The 19,454-nt window shown below is 41.4% G+C and overlaps 2 protein-coding genes across 2 annotated transcripts in view; one reads left to right on the top strand and one right to left on the bottom strand.

Moving 5' to 3' along the window:
• The window catches only part of CDC14B (cell division cycle 14B), a 53,790-nt gene extending 44,664 nt beyond the window's left edge, over nt 1-9,126 (top strand). Inside the window, exon 13 of the mRNA XM_033086269.2 lies at nt 8,827-9,126. Within this exon, the coding sequence (XP_032942160.1) occupies nt 8,827-8,992 (166 nt within the window). The 3' untranslated portion in view covers nt 8,993-9,126. The remainder of the gene's footprint in view (nt 1-8,826) is intronic.
• HABP4 (hyaluronan binding protein 4) overlaps nt 8,087-19,454 on the bottom strand; it is a 29,946-nt gene continuing 18,578 nt past the window's right edge. Inside the window, exons 5-7 of the mRNA XM_033086270.2 lie at nt 12,964-13,132; nt 11,254-11,430; nt 8,087-8,626 (exon numbers count right to left, since the gene is read on the bottom strand). Coding sequence (XP_032942161.1) covers nt 8,570-8,626; nt 11,254-11,430; nt 12,964-13,132 — 403 coding nt within the window. The 3' untranslated portion in view covers nt 8,087-8,569. The remainder of the gene's footprint in view (nt 8,627-11,253; nt 11,431-12,963; nt 13,133-19,454) is intronic.

Genomic DNA, 19,454 nt, shown 5'->3' with positions numbered 1-19,454 from the left:
CGAGGACCCGCGTGCAATTAGTAACAGAACTGCGGGAGGGTGGGGTTTACTGGCTGAACTAAGGCTGTGCAGGCTCGGCCCGCTAGGGGCTGCTGACGGGGCCAGGTGGCCCAGCCCGGTGCTGCCGCTCGGGGCCGGCCGCCGCTGCCACTGGGCTCGGTCACCCCGGGTCGGCGCTGCCCTGCGGTGGCAGGCAGGGACAGAGCTTCCCCCGCTCCTGCGGCGGCGGGCGGGGACGGAGCTTTCCTGCGCCCATGGCGCCGGCGGCGGGCAGGGACGGAGCTTTCCCGCACCCGTGGTGCCGGCGGCAGGCACGGACAAAGCACCCCACCTCCTCCCTGAGCCACGGCAATGGCTGCGCGGGGCTCCTGTCGGCTCCCCGAGCCGCGGCAATGGTGGTGCGTGCTTCCACCCGCCTCCCCGGGCCACAGCAATGGCTGCGCGGGGCTCCCGTCGGCTCCCCGAGCCGCGGCAATGGCAGTGCGCACCTCCCTCCCTCTCCCCAAGCCACGGCAATGGTGGCGCAGGGCCCCCGTCGGCTCCCCGAGCCGCGGCAATGGTGGCGCCCCCCCCCCCCCGTGCTCCCCGGGCCGCGGCAATGGCGGCGCAGGGCCCCCGTCGGCTCCCCGAGCCGCGGCAATGGCGGCGCCCCCCCCATCCTCCCCGGGTCGCGGCAATGGCGGCGCAGGGCCCTCGTCGGCTCCCCGGGCCGCAGCAATGGCGGCGCGCCCCCCCCATCCTCCCCGAGCCACGGCAATGGCGGTGTGCCCCCCCACCCATCCTCCCCTGGGCTGTGGCAGAGGAGGAAAGAGAGCTCTCCTGCCTCTCTCCCCGCCCCCCGTGCTGCCTGCAGGGAGCCAGGGCAACACAGTAACACTGTAACAATCGCGGAGTGCCGGCTTTTACTGGCAGGTGCTTGGCTCGGCGCCCTGGCTGGCACGTCTGGGGTTGTAAATGTCAGAAAATTATTCACACATTAGCCACCCCCGACTATTAGCCGCACTTCCGGGTTTCCACCAAAATTTTTGTCAAATTGCTGCGGCTTGTATTCGTGAAATTACTGTAATTGGTCTTCTCACCCCTTCCAAATTCCATATCAGAATTTGCCTCATTTAAAGTAAGCAGCAAAATCATTAGCACTTCCAGGTTTATCAGAAATAAATTTGCATAACACAAGTGCACAAACAATAGCAACTGTAGCTAAACCAAAACGGCATGTTTGACATCAGTGTGTTTCAGGATACCCCATCTACCACCCAGTATCTTAGTGAAAAACACATAAATGTCAGAGATTTTACATTTAAACTTTCCAAACAGCCTTATATGTAAAATTAACTCATTACTTCATTGTGCCCCTTCTAATTGCTACTAATTTTTATTACTTTGTCTAACATTTTTTATGTACCATACCAAAGGTGTCTTAGGTACAAGAATGAAGAGTGGGCATGACTGAGGAAGTCCTTGGTTTCTAAATTTTTTCTGAATTGTGAACTATTATGTGCCAAAACTGAATGTGCTGTGGCAGCTGCATCACCTTTTTTCAACAGAGCAGCTGAATGAAGTTATTTCTGCTGTCATCAGTTAGGAGAGTCTCCTCAGAAATTCTTTCCTCTTTCAAATATGTGACAGATGGAGTCTTCCTCGTGTAGTATCAAAAGATACTACATGCTCAAAAACTGTAATATTGTGGGTGAAATTGCTACTTTCCATTATGCTTCACAAAAAAATCAAACATTAACCTAGACCTTGTCTTTTTGCCCCAATATGACAGTAGAAGAAGCACTTCTGATTTAACAGTAAGAGATTGTACAAAAAAAACCAAAACAAAACATAAATGTGATGTTCACCAGTTTGTTGCACTGCAGTTTTTATATTAATCTTTTGCAGACTGTCATATGTAAACTCATGTACAGGCTATCAAGGCCTAAAATTTCTTGACTAATCAGTACTGTTCATCCTGATTATTTTTAAACTGTATATTTGTAATCACATTTTTTAAACTTGGATTGACAGAATGAAAGTTTATTTTGCTGAAGGTATTTTTAAGATAAAGCTTCATATTATCTTGTAATATTAATTAGTTCAATATGCATTTGTGTGTCATTTGAAAATACTGCAGATTGCATTTGATTTTATACAAAATACTGAATAGTGAGAAGTGTAAACATGAATTGTGTAAAATTAAAAATAATCAGAAGGGGTTTTTTTCTGTTTTATTTCCGGTGTGATCACAAAGTCATTGTATCAGATGCATATGCACACTGAAAAAACACAACACACGCAGCTGCCTGAAAACCTTTAATTAAAGCACAGGTTCTTAAAACACATTTTTAAAATTTCAAAAATAGACTTTTCTTGCTCTACATTTCTGGGAATTAGCATTGGAAAACGGTACTTGTATTTAAATTGTTTGGATACTGTTACACAGTCGAAAAAAGCAGAATAAGACAGATCAATGGGGTTTTAGTTATTATTTCTCTTTTTTCTATGATTATATAGTATTAGCTTTTGGAAACAGGCATTATCTTAAATACTATATACTTTGATACTTACCATGACAGTGAAGACTTCTTAAAGAAATTAAATTTTTAGGAACACTGATTTTTGCACAAGCACTGGTGATTGCCTAGCTTAGTCTTTTTTAAAATTTCCAAAAAATAGTGACCAATCAAAACACTTCTTACTGCCTTTACCTCACCTATATTTGAAAATGCAGAATTTGCACACAAGCAGACCCTATCTGACAAGCAAGTAAACTCCTTGCCTCAAAGATAGGGTTTCATAGTTGGAAAATGTGTTCTTCGGTTGTAAGGTGACCCTTTCCAAACTTACATGAATGTTTAAGCACCTTTTCCTGACAAAAAAGCTGTCTGATGAAGACTGAATGGTGGATTTTGCCTGGGAGAGCACCAGTTTATGTATGTGATGCCTACAGGAAAACACAGTTTAGCCCTATCACATCATTAATAGTTTAAGGAGTACTGGCATTGGGCAGGGAAGGGCAGAGAAAGAATCCCACGGAGAAAAATTGAACAGTGGCCCAAGACAATTCCATTGAGAAGTTAATGCACTGCAAGAATAATCTATTCACAGTAATTCTGAATAACTTCAATTTGCATCTATTTAGCCTCCTTTGCATTGCAGTTTCTACATTGTTTGTATGGGAGTAGGCAAAATCATGCTATAGCAAAAAGAATGGACTGTTACACATGAAATCTTGAGTCTGTTTTTAGAGCTATACTATGCTTTAAACCTACCTCACCAAGGGTTTGATGAGGAAGAGGTGGTTTTTACTTTCACTTCTGATTTTGGGGTTGGTTTCGTATGGATGTGACAGACTAATAAGTCCCAAATATGTAATAAGGCCAAGAGGACACAGACAAGGGTGATGAGCTTTTCAAGCTCATGGAGTGATGGACCAGGGCAGTTGCAAAGCTGACTATCTCAACTCAAAGGGAACAGGGGGTGGCCTTTGTTTTGGAAAAATGGCTGTCAAAGTTTGAGTGTATCAACCACTACTTCTTTAGCAAGAATGAAGACCAGGCCAGAGAATGAATATATGGAATGTGAAAGCTAGACAACTGCCATAAGAATTGCAGAGAGCAATGGGCTTCAACTGATCAACCCTGCCTTTCCTTTTTGACACCTGAGGACACCTGACATGGTGTCCAGACAGGCCAAGCAGCCATTGGTGTTTTTGATCCCTCAACTCAGCAAGTGGTGGCCCTGCTGCATAAAAGCATAGCAGTAGATAAGAAGCTCTTCTGTGTCACTAGTACCTCCAACTCCCAGCTCTTCCAACCATGCCAGTTGCTGCAGCTCAGTTCCAGCACTAAAAGGATAAAAAGGCAAACCCCAAAGTCCTCGTATCCTGACAGCACCATGGGAACAGACCTTTGGCATCAGTTATTACTAATACAACAAAATCCAAAGTGAGAGTGATGCCAATAGCAGGAGGCTAAATAATGAAACTTCATGTCTTACCCTTGTGAATTTGCTTTTGCCTCTGTCAGTGCTTTGATGTCATTCTTTTAAGAGGGCAGAATAATTCCATTGTTTTCTACTCAGTGGAAGGGCTCAAACTCTTCATTATCCCTCCTTCAAAGACAGCTTGTCTCTAGATCTCCTTGTATTCTTCCAGACTTCATGTTCTGCTATTACTGGATTGAACTTTCACCATTCGTCCTGAAATGGCATGTTCACTAGGACTCAATCGCTAGTCCGTACTTGCAACACATGACATTTGTCCTGCTTTCATGCTTCTAGGTGCTTTTTGTCCATCACACCAGATCTCTAACCTATTTTAAAGGTAACTACAGTTTAATGCTGATCTTTTTGAGTTCTAGCTCTTCCACTGATCACACCTTTCCAATCTCTGGTCTTTCACTCTGGTGGCAGTTTCATTGAAAAGGCTGCTAGGTTTTACTTTTCCCACAATAGCTTCTAAGGCTCCAAGTCTTTGCTAGAGGTAGCAAAAACTGAAAAGAAGCACTCAATCCATAAGCAACAAAAATATAACTAAACAACTAACAAGTACAGAATTCCTGGATCGGAGTATGTCAGCTTATTATTCTCTTCTGGTATGAGAAAAAAAAAATTGTACCTTGCTGTTATTTTTATGTTTTGGCAGAGCTATCCTGCTGATTCAATTACAGTACGCAAAATTCAGTATCTTTCATTTAAAGAGTAACTGTTATACAAATCTCAACTACAGTAATAACTGTTGATAAAAGCAAGCAATAGCTTATTGAGTCTTGCTAACTAGTCATAGAGACAACAGAATACAGATTATGAATAGTCAAAATAGTTAGTTAGTTTTACTTGTAACTAGTTTAGTTACCTAAACAGGGAGAGCAGAAACTGTACTTCATTTAAATAGGTCTGGTTCATCCCCAACATAACTTTGTTATTAAATGTGACACAGTATCTGAGGCTGCCTGAAGACACAGCTATCTGCAACATTTGTATCACAAATTCAAAAAGGTATTTGTTTTCAGAGAAATAAAAACCTGCTGAAGATCTAAAGTATTTCAAGTTAAATTCTAAGTAACACAGCCAAAGTGTAAGTTGTTACTTATTCCAAAGACTGAAGGCTGCCCCCCTCCAAGCACAAACTGTTCAGTAGTTGCTCAACATATGCTACTCAAAGAGAAAAATATCTGATTTCATGTCCATTATTCAGTGATTGAAATGTACTTTTTATGCAAAGATAATAATGTTTCACATTCAATCATTGATCCACTGATAATGAGTCAGCACTGCATTACTTCCAACATTGCATGTGTGTATATATGTGTGCGGATATACACACACAAACATTTGGTTTTTTATACGAATGTGTATGTATGTGCCTGTAACAGCTCTGGGGGGAAAAAAAGGAAAAATTATGTGAAAATTGTGTAATATAAGATTAAAAATAATCTTAATGGCTTAAGTGTACTAGAGGTACAGATTTTGGGTTTGGACCCAAAGCACACTTACACCCCAAGGCCCGTTTTCATACGAAAACAGTGTAGCCATCTGAAAGTTCATTTCCTATGGGCTCAAATGCCCAATATTCCTATTTATCAACTATGGGGTTTTTACTTCTGAGTCTTTTTATTGATTTTTTGGTCTTCTTATCTTGAGCACAGACATTTGTCTCCTCTTTCTTTTAAAGGCACTTTCATATTAATATATGCTTGCCAATCCTAAACTATAGTACTGAATATGATTCAACAGAACTACATAGTATCACCACTATCATATATAAATTAAAGTCATGGAGACAGGTGAATTCCTTTCTTTGCAAGCTTACTGCAACTTACATGAATCTAAAACTTAAACCTGAAAGAAGTTTTTCCTAGGTCACTCATTAGGAAAAGTAGCTGGTAGTAGTGCATTAAAGAGTAACATGACTAAGATCTGCAACACAGTTTAATCTCTTCTTAATATGCATGCCACGTTGTACTAGTGTTTATGTATATATTTACACCTGCTGTCAACTGCTTTACATGAAGGAGTAAAGCTATACCAGGAGTGACAGCAGCAAATCTGTGCTTAACAGATACAGCTATTTTGCTACCTTAAATATGACAGATGACAGATTTACAGTTCTGTTATCACAGCTAGGCAAAGAAATTGCATCACTGTCATCACTTACAATTAAAAATTTCTTTTCTATACTTGGGCATACCATCAACTAGAGAAACTGTTAAGCCATATTCAAATCTGACAGACTGAAAAATAGAATTGCCACACATAGGTGCTCTAAGAAACTTCTGGTTTAAGCAATAATCATTTACACTAAATCTCATTCTCACAAAGTTTTGGATTGGTCGGGTTGTTTTTTTTTTTTAAATTTTGTTTGGTTGGTTTGTTCTGTTTTTAATTAAACAGTCTTGTAACCAGCCTTTTTTCCTTTTAACCAGGAGTCTAACAATCTGCTGACCAAAAGTGAATTATACAGATATATTTTCACAAGTCCTTTAAAGCATTCCCCAAAGAACCTATTTGTCATTCTGTTTTGAAAGGCAGATCAAAGAGGAATAAACAGTAACTTTGCAACAGCAGGAAGAAGATTGAAAAATAAACAAGTCTGTCAGCCTTCCCAGAGAACAGTCAGAAATAAACTGAATACATCACAGCAGATTGAGCCCAGTAGCACAATACAGCAAAGGTTTAAACTTTTAGTAGAAAAAGGGAGGGTTACTTTTAAGTATAGAACACTTTCCTTAGCAAAAAGAGGTCTTAGTAGAAGAGAAGGCTACATTCAAAACATGATGGGAAATAGAAGGAAGCCCTGCAAAGAAGGTCTCCACATATCTATGCATACACTCACCCTGGCAAGTAAAAATATAAATAAAAATCCAGACACATTCTTCCCTGTCCAGTGGGAAAATGGGAACAAGAAGGGAAGAACAAGCAAGAACCCCACAGACAAAATAAATTTCTAATACACATTGATTAAATTGCCATTTTTGGCAGAAACAAACAACACCTGTAAAAAGGGCAGCATCAGGTAAATCTTAAACTGCAGTGATTTCAAGTAACACCTTGCAACTACAAAGTGAAGGAGTCATGCATTATTTCATCCAGTTCAGTCACTCAAATAGCAGCAGCATGGGTTCCTCTAACACCAGCACTTTGTCTTTGCACATTCTTCCTACCACAAGTCAGAGCATCTCTATGCCACTACAATGAACTTCTTGCAGAATACAAAATCTCATGTTATAGCAAATTGTCATATAAGTAATTTAACAGCACAAAAAGAAATCCTTCAGGCTGAACTACTCTGCAGACCATATAGCATGAAGCATATAGAAAAGAGTCTTTCTAGGATGACTACATCCTATTTGAGTAAAGCCTTATCAGTGAGAAAAATCTTTTAAGATTGTGAGTACTCTTAGAGCTTACTCCAAAGCAAAACTTCTTTTTCTAGGTATCCAGTATTTGCTCTCAAAGGAGACTGCTTGGAAGTGAGGCACAGAACTGGAAAACATGAAAGGTTTATAGTCATCTGCTTTCCCAGTAAATTGAAAGAACATGTTCAAGTTGAGCAGGCATTTGAAGACTCCTGTGAGGCTGACAGCTACTTCCAAAATGTCCAGTGTTTGTCCTCTCATTTCTTTCTGTCATCACCTCTGGCACCATTTTCTTGTTTCTTTCAGATCCCCCAGAATGGCTCAGTGTCCCCTTGGACAGGAAACAGTTAGAAATCTGGCTCAAGTATGTTAAAGCTGCAATGAAAGAACATTGCATCTCATCCCCAACATCACAAATTTCTTGGTAAGGCAAGGAACATTTTAGTTTGCAGTTGCTCCTGCTAAAATTAAAAGCTTTCTTAATAATTCAGTTGTCTTTAGATCAAAATTCTTATTTTATTTAATCTTCAAAGCAATTGCAGACATATCTTCTTACTAAAGGTTTTATGGTTAGGTGTCAATTCAAAGCATCTTCCATTTAGAGAGATGTTCACATTTTTTGGTGAGTACAGATTGCTGGTCAGGGTTTGGGTTTTTCCCCTCCACTTTTATTCCCCCAGACTCCAAACAGCAAAAGCTTCTACCTAACACTGACTTCTTAAAATAATATCTCAAACCCAAACCAATGTGCACTTTTCTTTATTTGCCAAAGTGAAGAACTGCAACTTGCAACTGTCTGAAGTTTACACTTCACCTAAAAGAAACAGCTTTCAAATGTACAGTGAAATTGAGTCCAAATTGTAGATCGTCTTGTACAGTTTACATTTCATCATGGTGTCATGGAGAACTTGATATAATCTCTATATATACATTTTTAAACACTCTTCCCTTTAACTTCACTTGAAGCCTAGTAGGGAAGTACTTACTGTAAGCCTTTCCATAGGTTTCACAAATGGAGGCAGACAATGGAACCTGTGACAGGATCCCTGTCCACCTATATTTCTGGAACACAACTCTGTCAGCAGACAGCTGCAATCATTCCACACCAAACACCCAGGCAACCTTCCAGAAGGAAACAAACAGGCTTCCTTAATCCACACCAGCATAGAACTGGTCTCTTCATAGTTACAAATTGACTTTGAGATGCCACCATTCATGATGGACCATCAAGCTAAAGCTGGAAAATCCTCAGGATCATCAGGATTTGGAGCCACAAGCTGCACCTATAAAGGAAGAAAAGAAGTTCTATAAAAATGAATGCATTTCAAAACTATCTGACAGCTACATATATATATTTTACCCTCAAAAGGTTAATTCTTCTACTCAAATACTACTACTACTAAATGCTGCTTCTACTCAAATTGTATCCATCACTATGACAAACTTTATCTCAAAACTTATGACTACTATAATTTCTTTTCAGTGTGAATGTTTTTATAATGCTGCCTGGGGAGGACCAGAAGGTCACAAGTTTTGCAGCACTGAATGAAGAAAAAAGTAAAGTAGTCTCAAGTAAAATACTGCATACTTTTAGAAGCAGCATTATTATATTTTTATATTCTAGAACTACTGAACATATTGGTTTGTAATTTTAACCTCTCTGATCTGTTACCATAAAGTATCTTTTTCATCTAGAAATGCATCAACACTTTCATATTATTCTGAAAGTTCCCAGTCTTAAAGCATTTTAGTCACAGTAAAGTTTCTGTGAGTATGAAGAATAAAGATGTCATTTTACAGTGTACAAATGCTTTTTTTTCCCCCAAAGAAAAAGATAAGTGGAAGTTTTTTATAATGGTTATATTGAAGACATGAATCATTCTGTAGGATCACAGATTTACTGATCTCATTGTCAGTAATCATAGTATTACTGCATCACAGAGATACAAGCCTTTAGTTATTTTAATTACAGTAATTTCATGATTATAAGCCGCACTTACGGGTGTCAGCAACTTTTCATTCTTTGTCCATATATAAGCCGCAAGTTACAATACAGAGTGTGATAAAAGGTATCTATTCTATCACCATCTGTTGAGGGTGGGGGCAGTGATCCTTATCTCCACGGGATTCTGCTAATGGGCCACCCATTGAAACCAGGTAGGGCATTGTTCTTTATCTTTTCACAACCCATCCTTCCTCCAGCATGTCATTTTCTGCTAATGGCCCATTGAGTCCCACTGTGGGACTGATAAAATTACAGTAATTTCACGAATACAAGCCGCACAGACTATAAACCGCATCTCTGGATGTTGGCAAACATTTCATTCTTTGTCCATAAATAAGCCGCACCTGAGTATAAGCCGCTCTGTCGTTCGCAGCGAGGACCCGCGTGCAACAAAGTTGCCAAATAGTAACAGAATCATGGCATGGCGGGGTTTAGTGGTTTGGCTCGGGCTGTGCAAGTTCGGCCCACTCGGGGCTGTCGACAGGGTCAGGGGGCCCAGCTCAGTGGGGCCGCTCAGCGGGATCGCTCGGGGCCGGCCACTGCTGCCACTGGACTCGTTCACCCCGGCCCAGCGCTGCCCCCTGGTGGCAGGCAGGGATGGAGCCTGTCTGCTCCAGCGGGGGCAGGAGCCCCCCACTTACCCCACGGGCCACGGGGATGGCAGCACAGAGCCCCCCCGTCTCTCCCCCGGGCTGCGGCAGAGGAGGGAAGGAGGGAACTCTCCCTCCTCTCTCCTCGCCCCCCGTGCTGCCTGGAGGCAGCCAGGCTCCACCAATGACGCAACAGAGTAACAATTTGTAACAATCACAAAATGCCAGCTTTTACTGGCAGGTTGCTCGACTCGGCACCTCGGTTTCCACTTCTGGGTTGGAAATGTCAGAAAATTATTCACATATTAGCCGCTCCTGAGTGTTAGCCGCATTTCCGGTGTGGGAGCAAAAATTTTAGCCAAAACGGTGCAGCTTGTATTCATGAAATTACTGTACTTCATCCCATTGGAAGTTGCTCCAGCCAGGGAGAAGAGCCCAACATTTCTTACCAAAACAAAAACAGAGGTTTTGGGACACTAAGGGAGCCCCTTTCTCCACTGGACTCCAGAGGAAAACCGGATTCCTCCACATCACCACTGGACCTCTGGAGGAAAACTGCACCTTCTACAGGAGCACTGCTTCAACTGAGCCACAACTGCAAAAGGACTGCAGCCATCATTTAATGGGACTGCTACCAACACCCTGCCTGACAGGGTGTCAGGTTGTACTCTGACTTTGTCAGGGCTTGGGGTTTGTTTCTTTGTAGTACTGTATTTCTATTTTAATTTCCCTAGGAAAGAACTGTTACTCCTAATTCCCATATCTTTGCCTGAAAGCCCCTTGATTTCAAAATTATAATAATTTGGAGGGAGGGGGTTTACATTCTCCATTTCAAAGAGAAGTTCCTGCCTTTCTCAGCAGACACCTGTCCTCCAAACTAAAACAGCAACTTTTCAGTCTTTGTCCATATATAAGCCGCACCTGATTATAAGCTGCACTTCGGGTTCGGACCAAAATTTTAGTCAAAATGGTGCAGCTTATAATCGTGAAATTATTGTACTTCCCGATTTATATCAAAACTCATTGCATTTTTTCCTCTAGTTAGCCTTAGAGCATCTAGTATTTGGACCTTTTGAAATGTATGCATTAGGAGTTGTGAGCCTGAATCCGTATTTAATTTCAAGTAACATAATATGGGCCAAGAACTCAATATGCAGGACAACTACTATGAGACAGGAATTAAACAGGTCTGTCACCATGGAAAGCAAAATTCCACACAGAAAGGGGCAGGACACACACAAACACCATCAACAACAGCAAAAACAAACCAACAAACAAAATCCCAAATAAACAACAAAACCATAAAATCCGTTACCACTACTTCTGGTCGAGGCCCTGTCTCTTCAGATCTTCTGCCACGACCACCTCGTGCTCCTCTTGATCCACGGCCAGGGCGAGGAAGACTCCCAAAATTAATATCCAGCTGAGAAGTTATATCATTCACTGGTTTTCGAAACACATGAGAATCATCTTCAAAGTCTTCTTTTTGCAACTAGAGAGAAGACATGGTTAAAGCCTACAGTTTCCATGTATGAACTTCTCCAACCTCCCAGATAAACATTCACACTTATATTACAGACTAAGCAGAGATGAACCAAGATGACATCTGGAGTAGACGACAGGCCTTAACTTGCATAGGATGAGGTAATTGCAGCTTCCTAGATGCCTGGGATAGTTCTTTGTTGGCTCTGATATTTCTGGCAAAAGTTTCTGTACCAACTCCATAAATGCTGAATAGGTTTGCCAGGAATATAATCTAGGAGGTTTTGAAAGTGACTAGAGCATCAGTCCTAAGCCACTTACTCCTACAGTTATCTCAAAGTAATGAATAAAAGGCCATATGAAAGCTATTTAATTGATGTATTCATGTACATGCCTGCAGCTGTGAGATTACTGTGGTTTTAACTGTGTGCTCCTAATAGTTAGTGCATGTCAGGCTACTGCCCAGCATAACTTTAATGGGGACTGCAGTAATGATAAAGTATGAGTATGTTAACTCATCCCTAACAGTGATGAATCACTTATTGAGTGTCTAATTCAGGGATTTCACTTGCCTATGTTACACAGCTCCTGTACCTCCTGTTCTGTGTTCATTTTAACAAGGTCTCTTGATACTACCAGAACGGAAACTTTATGGGCAAAAGGAATAGAAGCTTGTATGTACTCTTCATACACTTCTATTCTCTCTTCAGAGTCTGTGGAAAGTACTCTCCCCACCTCTACCACTACCTCTCACAGAAAAGAGGGGATAATGGCAACTCTGATCTAAAAAGTCTCACTAAAAAGAATGCAGACTCAATGATCTAAAGTGATTAAGCAAGTTTTGATGTTAACATAACTAGAGAAAAGATGCATATTCATAAATACATGTGCTAGACTATATGTACATATATAGTGATCCCCAAAATCTGAAATCTAAGTAAGCTGGAATCTGAAAGAAGCTTCCCCTCTCTCCTCAGAACTAGTAGTTCTCTCTGAGATTTCAATCTAAATAATATCATGGAATAAAATTTAGGGGAAATTGAGAGGGGGTGCACACTGTAGCATCACAATCTCTGCAGGGTTAGTTCTAAGAAGCAGGACCTGAAAAAAAAAATCCCTAAAAAGAAAAGTCCGTATTTCCAAGTGCCCAATGAGATACATGCAAGTGTATACTGCCAAGTAAGCTAAACAAGATTCAAGCTGAGGAAAAGAAGTGTATAGTAAACCTAAAAGTTTCATAAATCAAGATTTTTAGCAGCATTACCAGAAACTTATAGAGGTGGCAGCAGCTGACCCATAAGGTAAAACAACTTGGTACTGACATGTTTGTGTAGAAAATAAGGGGAGTGATCTGAGACAAAATTGAACACACAATTTAAAGCCAGTTTTGGGGCACACATCATTGCAGTGATAAAGCTTAGATACTGTTTTCTTGCCTATTCAGATAATACTAAAACTAGTAGGAAAAAAAAAAACCCGTAGAGACCATTTCCTAACCCTGGGCATAAAGAAGAGTTTACAGAATTCCCGGGGCAATGCTTACATCATCACTGTATTTTGACTTGTGAATCACCACTGCTTTGGAAGGAACACTGGATTCTGGCTTCCGGATGTTGAATTCAGGCTTTGGTCGATTCCGTTGCTGAAGATTTTTCCACTCATCTAATGTCATTTCTTGAACCGCTTCTTCCATTGGCTCTCCTTCAGCAGGTCTAGAAGTTTACAGTTTTAAAGTAAAAAGCATTAGCTTGCAACATTCCAGGATAAACAAGAACACTTATGTCCAAAGTAAGGACACTAAACAAAACATTTAGAATGTTTCTCACCAAATTATTCTAAATTTCACTTATTCCTCACAGTAACTTTGTGTGTGATAGTTTTACATTAATGTAACTTAGAGTATATATTTATGTACGCTTTAAAATTAGTCACATGAACCAACGCTGTCTGCAGCCTCTTGTATCAGTACTCATCCAGTCACACCCTGAATTCAAGTACTTAGATTCTAGACAAAATCATTCTGCTTTTTGATCGGGCAAATATAGCCACAGTAAAAAAAGAACAAAAACACACCGAGCAGTTTTAAAACACCACAATTGCATGGTTTTATTGCCTTGTACTGCACAATGAAGATACAAGATGAATTCATGTTTCAGGGTAGTTTTCAGTCATCAAAAATGATCACATGATGACCACACCAAGGGATCTTCCAGGTAATTATTAACATTTCCTTTGTTAATTTCACAATATCCTTCCTTGATTTTTTTTTTTTTGGTCAGATGTAGTAACAGACAACCAAAGAACATTTATCACTTGGCAAAACTGGATTAATCCTAATCCAATGTTCATTTGTCACTAAGTACAAGTTCTAGAATATGTTCTAGAAAAACATATGGAACACGTCACAGCTGCCTTGCATATTTTTGAACTGCAAAGATAGAAGGCTTTATGTCTGTAAGACACACAGATAAGATACATAAGAAAAAAAAAAGCTTCTCTTCCACTGATCACTGCTTGAGTACTCTTCTGTCACTTCTCTGCTGCTGATCACAACAGGCCTGCCTGGGACTGCAGCTTTTAGAACACTAAAGGTGTACATTTATTGATACCTACAGAAAGCTATTTCCTACTAACCAGCATCACAAACAGGGAGCACAACTTCTTAAGTCACCATAACTGTCTGCTACATAAACAAGTTAAATACTATGAACTACAGGAAAGCTCACACTGAGTACTCCAAGGCACTTGAGAAACCATTTCTCCTCACATAGAAAACTGCTATGCTTTACAATAACACTTGGAGTTGACTAACAATTTCCCTAACAATTACTTTTCTGGATAGTCCCACCTGTCTAGTGAGAGAACAATGGATTTGGTTTTTCCTCATTCATTCCTAGTTCCACAGTCCTATCAAATAATTATACTTTCCCCAATGTAAAGTTACAGTTTTTTAGGTGCAAGTTGGAATTTTTTTGTCATGGAAAGATGCAGAGTCAAGTGACGATCAGTGACTGTGTGTATTTTATTTTTAAAGTTATACAAGCAACCCATTGGAATACACAATTTTTTTGGTGACTATTCTGTACATTATAGAACTATAGCCTATATAGGAACAGGTCAGGTCCCTCTTCTAATCTGATTCTGCAGCAAAGCATTCATATTTCTTGCCAGTCAAAATTAGGCAGTATTTTTCCAAACACTCAGCATATGACTGGGAGAAGCAGAACTGAACACTAAAGCAACCCTTAATTTTAGTTGTAGGATTAACACAGTTCTAAATTCACTTCACAGAAGAATAACAAATACAAAAGTCCTGTACTATATGCCTGCCCTCTGAGATGCCTTTAAGCCCTGTTATTTTGAAAATTCCTGCTTTATCAACCAGAAATTCAAGGTTAAAAGACTGTTAAGCAGTCTGTAGCTCCATGCTCATTACAATCTGAAACTGTATTAGAAGGACTGTTAGGAAAAAACAGTAAATAGTTTACTGAGTTACAAGAAAAGGATAAGAAGCAGCTACTTCCAGAAAAACACCAACAGATACTGTTGCATCTGTAAGAGCACTAAGAACACATAGCACCCAAAATATTTCAATTACAGTAATTTCATACTATAAGGCGCACCCTTTTGACTAAAATTTTCCCCCGAAACCGGAAGTGCGCCTTATAGTCCGGTGCGCCTTATCTGATCGACAAAGTGGCAAAATTTGCCAACCCAGAAGTGCAAGCCGCGAGGGGGACTGGCCATGCAGCAGGGCTGGGCTGTGAGGGGAGTGGCCCTGCGGGGCTGTGCCTGGCTGTGAGGGGGGAGTGGCACTGCGGGGCTGTGCCGGGCTGTGAGGAGGGAGTGGTCCCGCAGCAGCGTCAGGATGTGAGGGGAGAGGGGCTCCACAGGGGGGGCCCACAGGCATCGGGGTGGCCGCCACGCGGGGTGGGAAAGCCACTGGAATCAGGGCAGTGGCGGCATGGGGCGAGCCCGCCGGCATCAGGGCACCAGGGAACTCCCAGAGCAGCGGGGCCCTGGGGACATCGCACGGAGCAGCTGCGGGCTTTCTCCGGCCCTGGGGACGCCACACGGAGTGGCGTCAGGCGTTTCCCGGCCCCAGGGACGCCGCACGGAGCGGCGGATACAGGCGGGTCTAGGGGCTAATGGCTACCGGGTTGGGGCGGGGCCTCAGCCAGCAACCGCGCCGGGGGAGCTGGGAGCAGAGCCTCGCTTAAAAAAAAAAAAAAAAAAAAAAAAAAAAAAGTGCGCCTTATAGTCCGGTGCGCCTTATCTGATCTGCAAAGTGCAAAATTTGCCAACTCCCAGGGGATGCGCCTTATAGTCGTGAAATTACTGTAGTTGTCCTCAAGAGTATGAAGCCAGATAACTTCTGAGCAATTATCTGAAGCTTCTGATTTGGGAATAAGTGTTAGAAAAACAAAACTAGTGGTAAACACTCAGAGGAATTACAGAGAAACATAACATAATAAAAGTGTCTCTATTAAGCTGGTTTAATTTTTTCCTAACCCACTATCTCAGTAAATTGTGTATCTGAACTTTAGGAAATCTTTTTCCTCCTCTCATGAACCTTTTACCACATTACAGAGACAATGTTTCAGTCCTTGGCAAGAGCTGCAGAAAGATAGAGAACTGATAGCGAAAAGTTCTTGAGAACTAGCTATCAAAGTTTCAATTTGCAAAAGAAAACTAAGAATGTGAGTGGGAGTTTAACAGTGTAAAATAATATTTACTGCATTTTCTGTGGCATAAAGATTGTACAAGGGAAGGGCAATAGTGCAAGTATTGAAGAATACTGAGTGCCTAACCATTCAGTGGTATGAGATACTAAAGTCACCCAGTGATTTGAAAACAAGCAACCAAAACAACAATCACCAAAACGTTCCAAGAACAACTAGAAATATGTACTCAGGCAAAAGTACCAGCCACCCAAATACAGAAAGAAGCATTAATAAGGCAGAAGCTCTGAAGGAGGGACACCAATTCCCCAGATTGTGCAGGAGCATTGCAGTCAAGTATCTGTTCCTTCTTCAACAAGAAATACGTATGATAAGGAGCCAACAGTTTCATTTCGAACGGATATTATTGCTGGCTGGGTGGAGCAACATCTCAACTGAATAGTGTCTTCTGCATGGGAACAGGTGAGAAGTCTACAATAGTACTGCAAGACACAAGCCTAAAACACATGATGTACATGGGAAGCCTTAAAAGATGTGCAAAGGAAATATAAATAACACTAAAAAACATTTTGCATATCCATGACGTTAAGACAACACATCCAGGAGGGAAAAAAACCAGAATATCAGCTTCTATTTTTCTAAGTATTAAAAAGACCATCAGGAGACACTGAAATCTTAATTAGTACAGTACATTAAAATCAACTAGACAATGAGAAGCTACAACTAAAATTGATCATGCCTCGGGCCAGAAAGACCCCTTTCAGGTCTAAATTGCTATGATCGTAAGATAGTGCATGAGGACATTTGACCACAGAGCAACTTGATCTCTCAAAAAGCAAACAGAGCTATTGCTTTGAAAAGTACACATACATCAAAAGCACCCACTTGCCAATTCCAAAGGAAATACCTGTGGATTTACACTGCAAATATTTGGTTTTTTCAACTGCAAAATACCATTTTGGTTTTTATTGCAAAGGATGGTTTTAACTCCTAGTTTATTGGCATTACAAATTTGCTTTAGGATGTCAAGACTCCCAAGGGGAAATACCTACGAGTGAAGCACAGCAACAGAAACCTGCGTGCCACATTTTGGACAGAAACTCAGTTGCAGCAAGTTAGCTAGAGCACCATGCCAGCATGGAATTGCATTCTGTGCATTATTTTCTACCTTCTAACCTTACACATTTTTAGTAACTGCTTGGTATGCATTTTCATTAATCAAATTAATAAGCTCTTTGGCACACCAGCAATCATGCTTACAAAACACTGCAGACAACTAAGCACAACCTCTGAACATGAACAAACTGAATCCATACTGAAAGTCCTACCAAATCACTAAATGAGAGACTTCAGCATTGGTTCCTACAGCTTCAGTGTCTTCAACGGATGGCAATAACCCTTTAACTACACCTTGATTACTGTGCATACAGAAAACAAAATACCTTTTTACCAGAAGAAAGGCAAATGGAAAGGAATGCCATTTAGCTCAGCTATTCAGCTATTATTTTCATACTACTAAAGATAATGACAGAAAGTCTCTCTCCAATCAGTTTTTGTACTATTCAGCTGCACAAAGCAAATGCTTAGCCAGCTTTTATCAAGAAGTCAATGACATGAAGCTTTCCCACTAAACATTATTTACAAGAGCATTATCACCAGCTATAGAAAAAATTAAACAAGGTAGGACCAAACAATGGAAGAAAAACACTGAATCAAATATTTATGAAGCTCTGGCCTGATCTATGAACAATATGTCACCATTAAACAACAACAAAGAACAGTAAACAACAAAACAAATAAACAAATGAGAGAAATAGCTAAAAGATCTTGAAGTTAAATTGATAAAGCTTCTTAATACATAACCACAATGATACATAGCTCCACCAAAAAGGAAAAGTATCATGTGAGAATAAATGTAAGAAAACCCCACAAGATTAAATACAAGTTCTGCAAATAGCTTTAGGAATACGCATTGAATAGCCTGTGTATTGTACTAAATAAAACAAAAAAATCCGATTTTAATTGGTAAACACAAGTGTTACCTTGTTTGGACTGTGAAGAAAAGTTCAACTGAAAGCAGCTATGAGAAAAGTTTATTCTGCACTGCCTGTGTATTTTATACAGGGTTGAGGTTAGGTTTTGCTTTTGATGCAAAAAAGCCCTATATTACCATGCAGTTTGGATGATATAACTAGAGATAAACATTGTTGATAATTCAAGAAGATTTGAGGATACAAGAAAAAATAACTTGATTTATATTATATAGGTATTAAAAAAACTCTTTTCCCACAATACTCTGCAAATAGAAGCTCAGGAATGGCAAAACAGAGTCCTAAAGACAAGACCCCATAAGTTACAGAAGCCCATAGAATGTCTTTTCCAGAGTTGCATGGAAATTAGCCAGTACCACATCAGAAAGCTACACACTACCTTCACACAGACAGGTTATTCCAAACTTCCAAAAGTACATTTTTTATTTGCAATTTTAAATGGAAACACAACTGGAAAGAGAATTAGAAAAGAAACAAACCCAAGCCTTCGACTTCCTTCTCAATTCAAAGCACACAACTGCAATAAAGCAGTAGGAAATAAATGGTTTTCTTGTAGTCACTGCATTTTAGAGTCAAAATAAGAAAGATCCTAGCAGCAGCCCAAGCAAACACATGACCCTTTATAAAACTGAGGCTGTAGCCAACAGCAGAAGGTAGCCTAATTTGCGTTATCTGGACAGTAGGGAAAACCTAAACATGTAAATATAGTAATCTCACAACTATAAGGCACACCCCTTTGACTAAAATTTTGGCTCAAACCCGGAAGCGCACCTTATAGTCCGGTGCACCTTATATAATGGACAAAGTTGCGAAATTTGCCAACCCAGAAGTGCAAGCCGCAAAGTGGAGGGCGGTGTTGTGGGAGCGCCAAATTGTGATGTGGGGCGGGAGCGGGTGGCCGTGGCTGGCAGTAGCCACGCGAGGAGGGAGGGAGCCAGCGTTGTTGGCCCAGCGCCAGCCGTGCGGGGAAGGAGGGAGCCACCACCGCCGGCCAGGCGCAAACCGCGCGTGGAGGGAAGGAGGGAGCCACCGCGGCTGGCTCCAGCCCGGCGCAAGCCGCGTTGGGGAGGGATGGAGGGAGCCACCGCCACCGGCCTGGGCCACATGGGGAAGGAGGGAGCCACCGCCTCTGGCCCGGCGCAAGCTGCGCGGGGAGGGAGGGGGGGAGGGAGGGAGCCGCCACCGCCGGCTCCGGCCCAGCGTGAGCCGCGCAGGGAAGGAGGGAGGGAGTTGTGGGCCTGGTGCGAGCCGCAGCCACCCCGAGCCAAGCCAGACCACGGGCAGCCCCGAGCCAACCCAGA

This window comes from Catharus ustulatus, chromosome Z, assembly GCF_009819885.2.
Source record: "Catharus ustulatus isolate bCatUst1 chromosome Z, bCatUst1.pri.v2, whole genome shotgun sequence".
Lineage (NCBI taxonomy): Eukaryota > Metazoa > Chordata > Aves > Passeriformes > Turdidae > Catharus > Catharus ustulatus.
The sequence above is the reverse complement of the archived record's forward strand: the minus strand, read 5'-3'. Positions and strand labels throughout refer to the sequence as shown.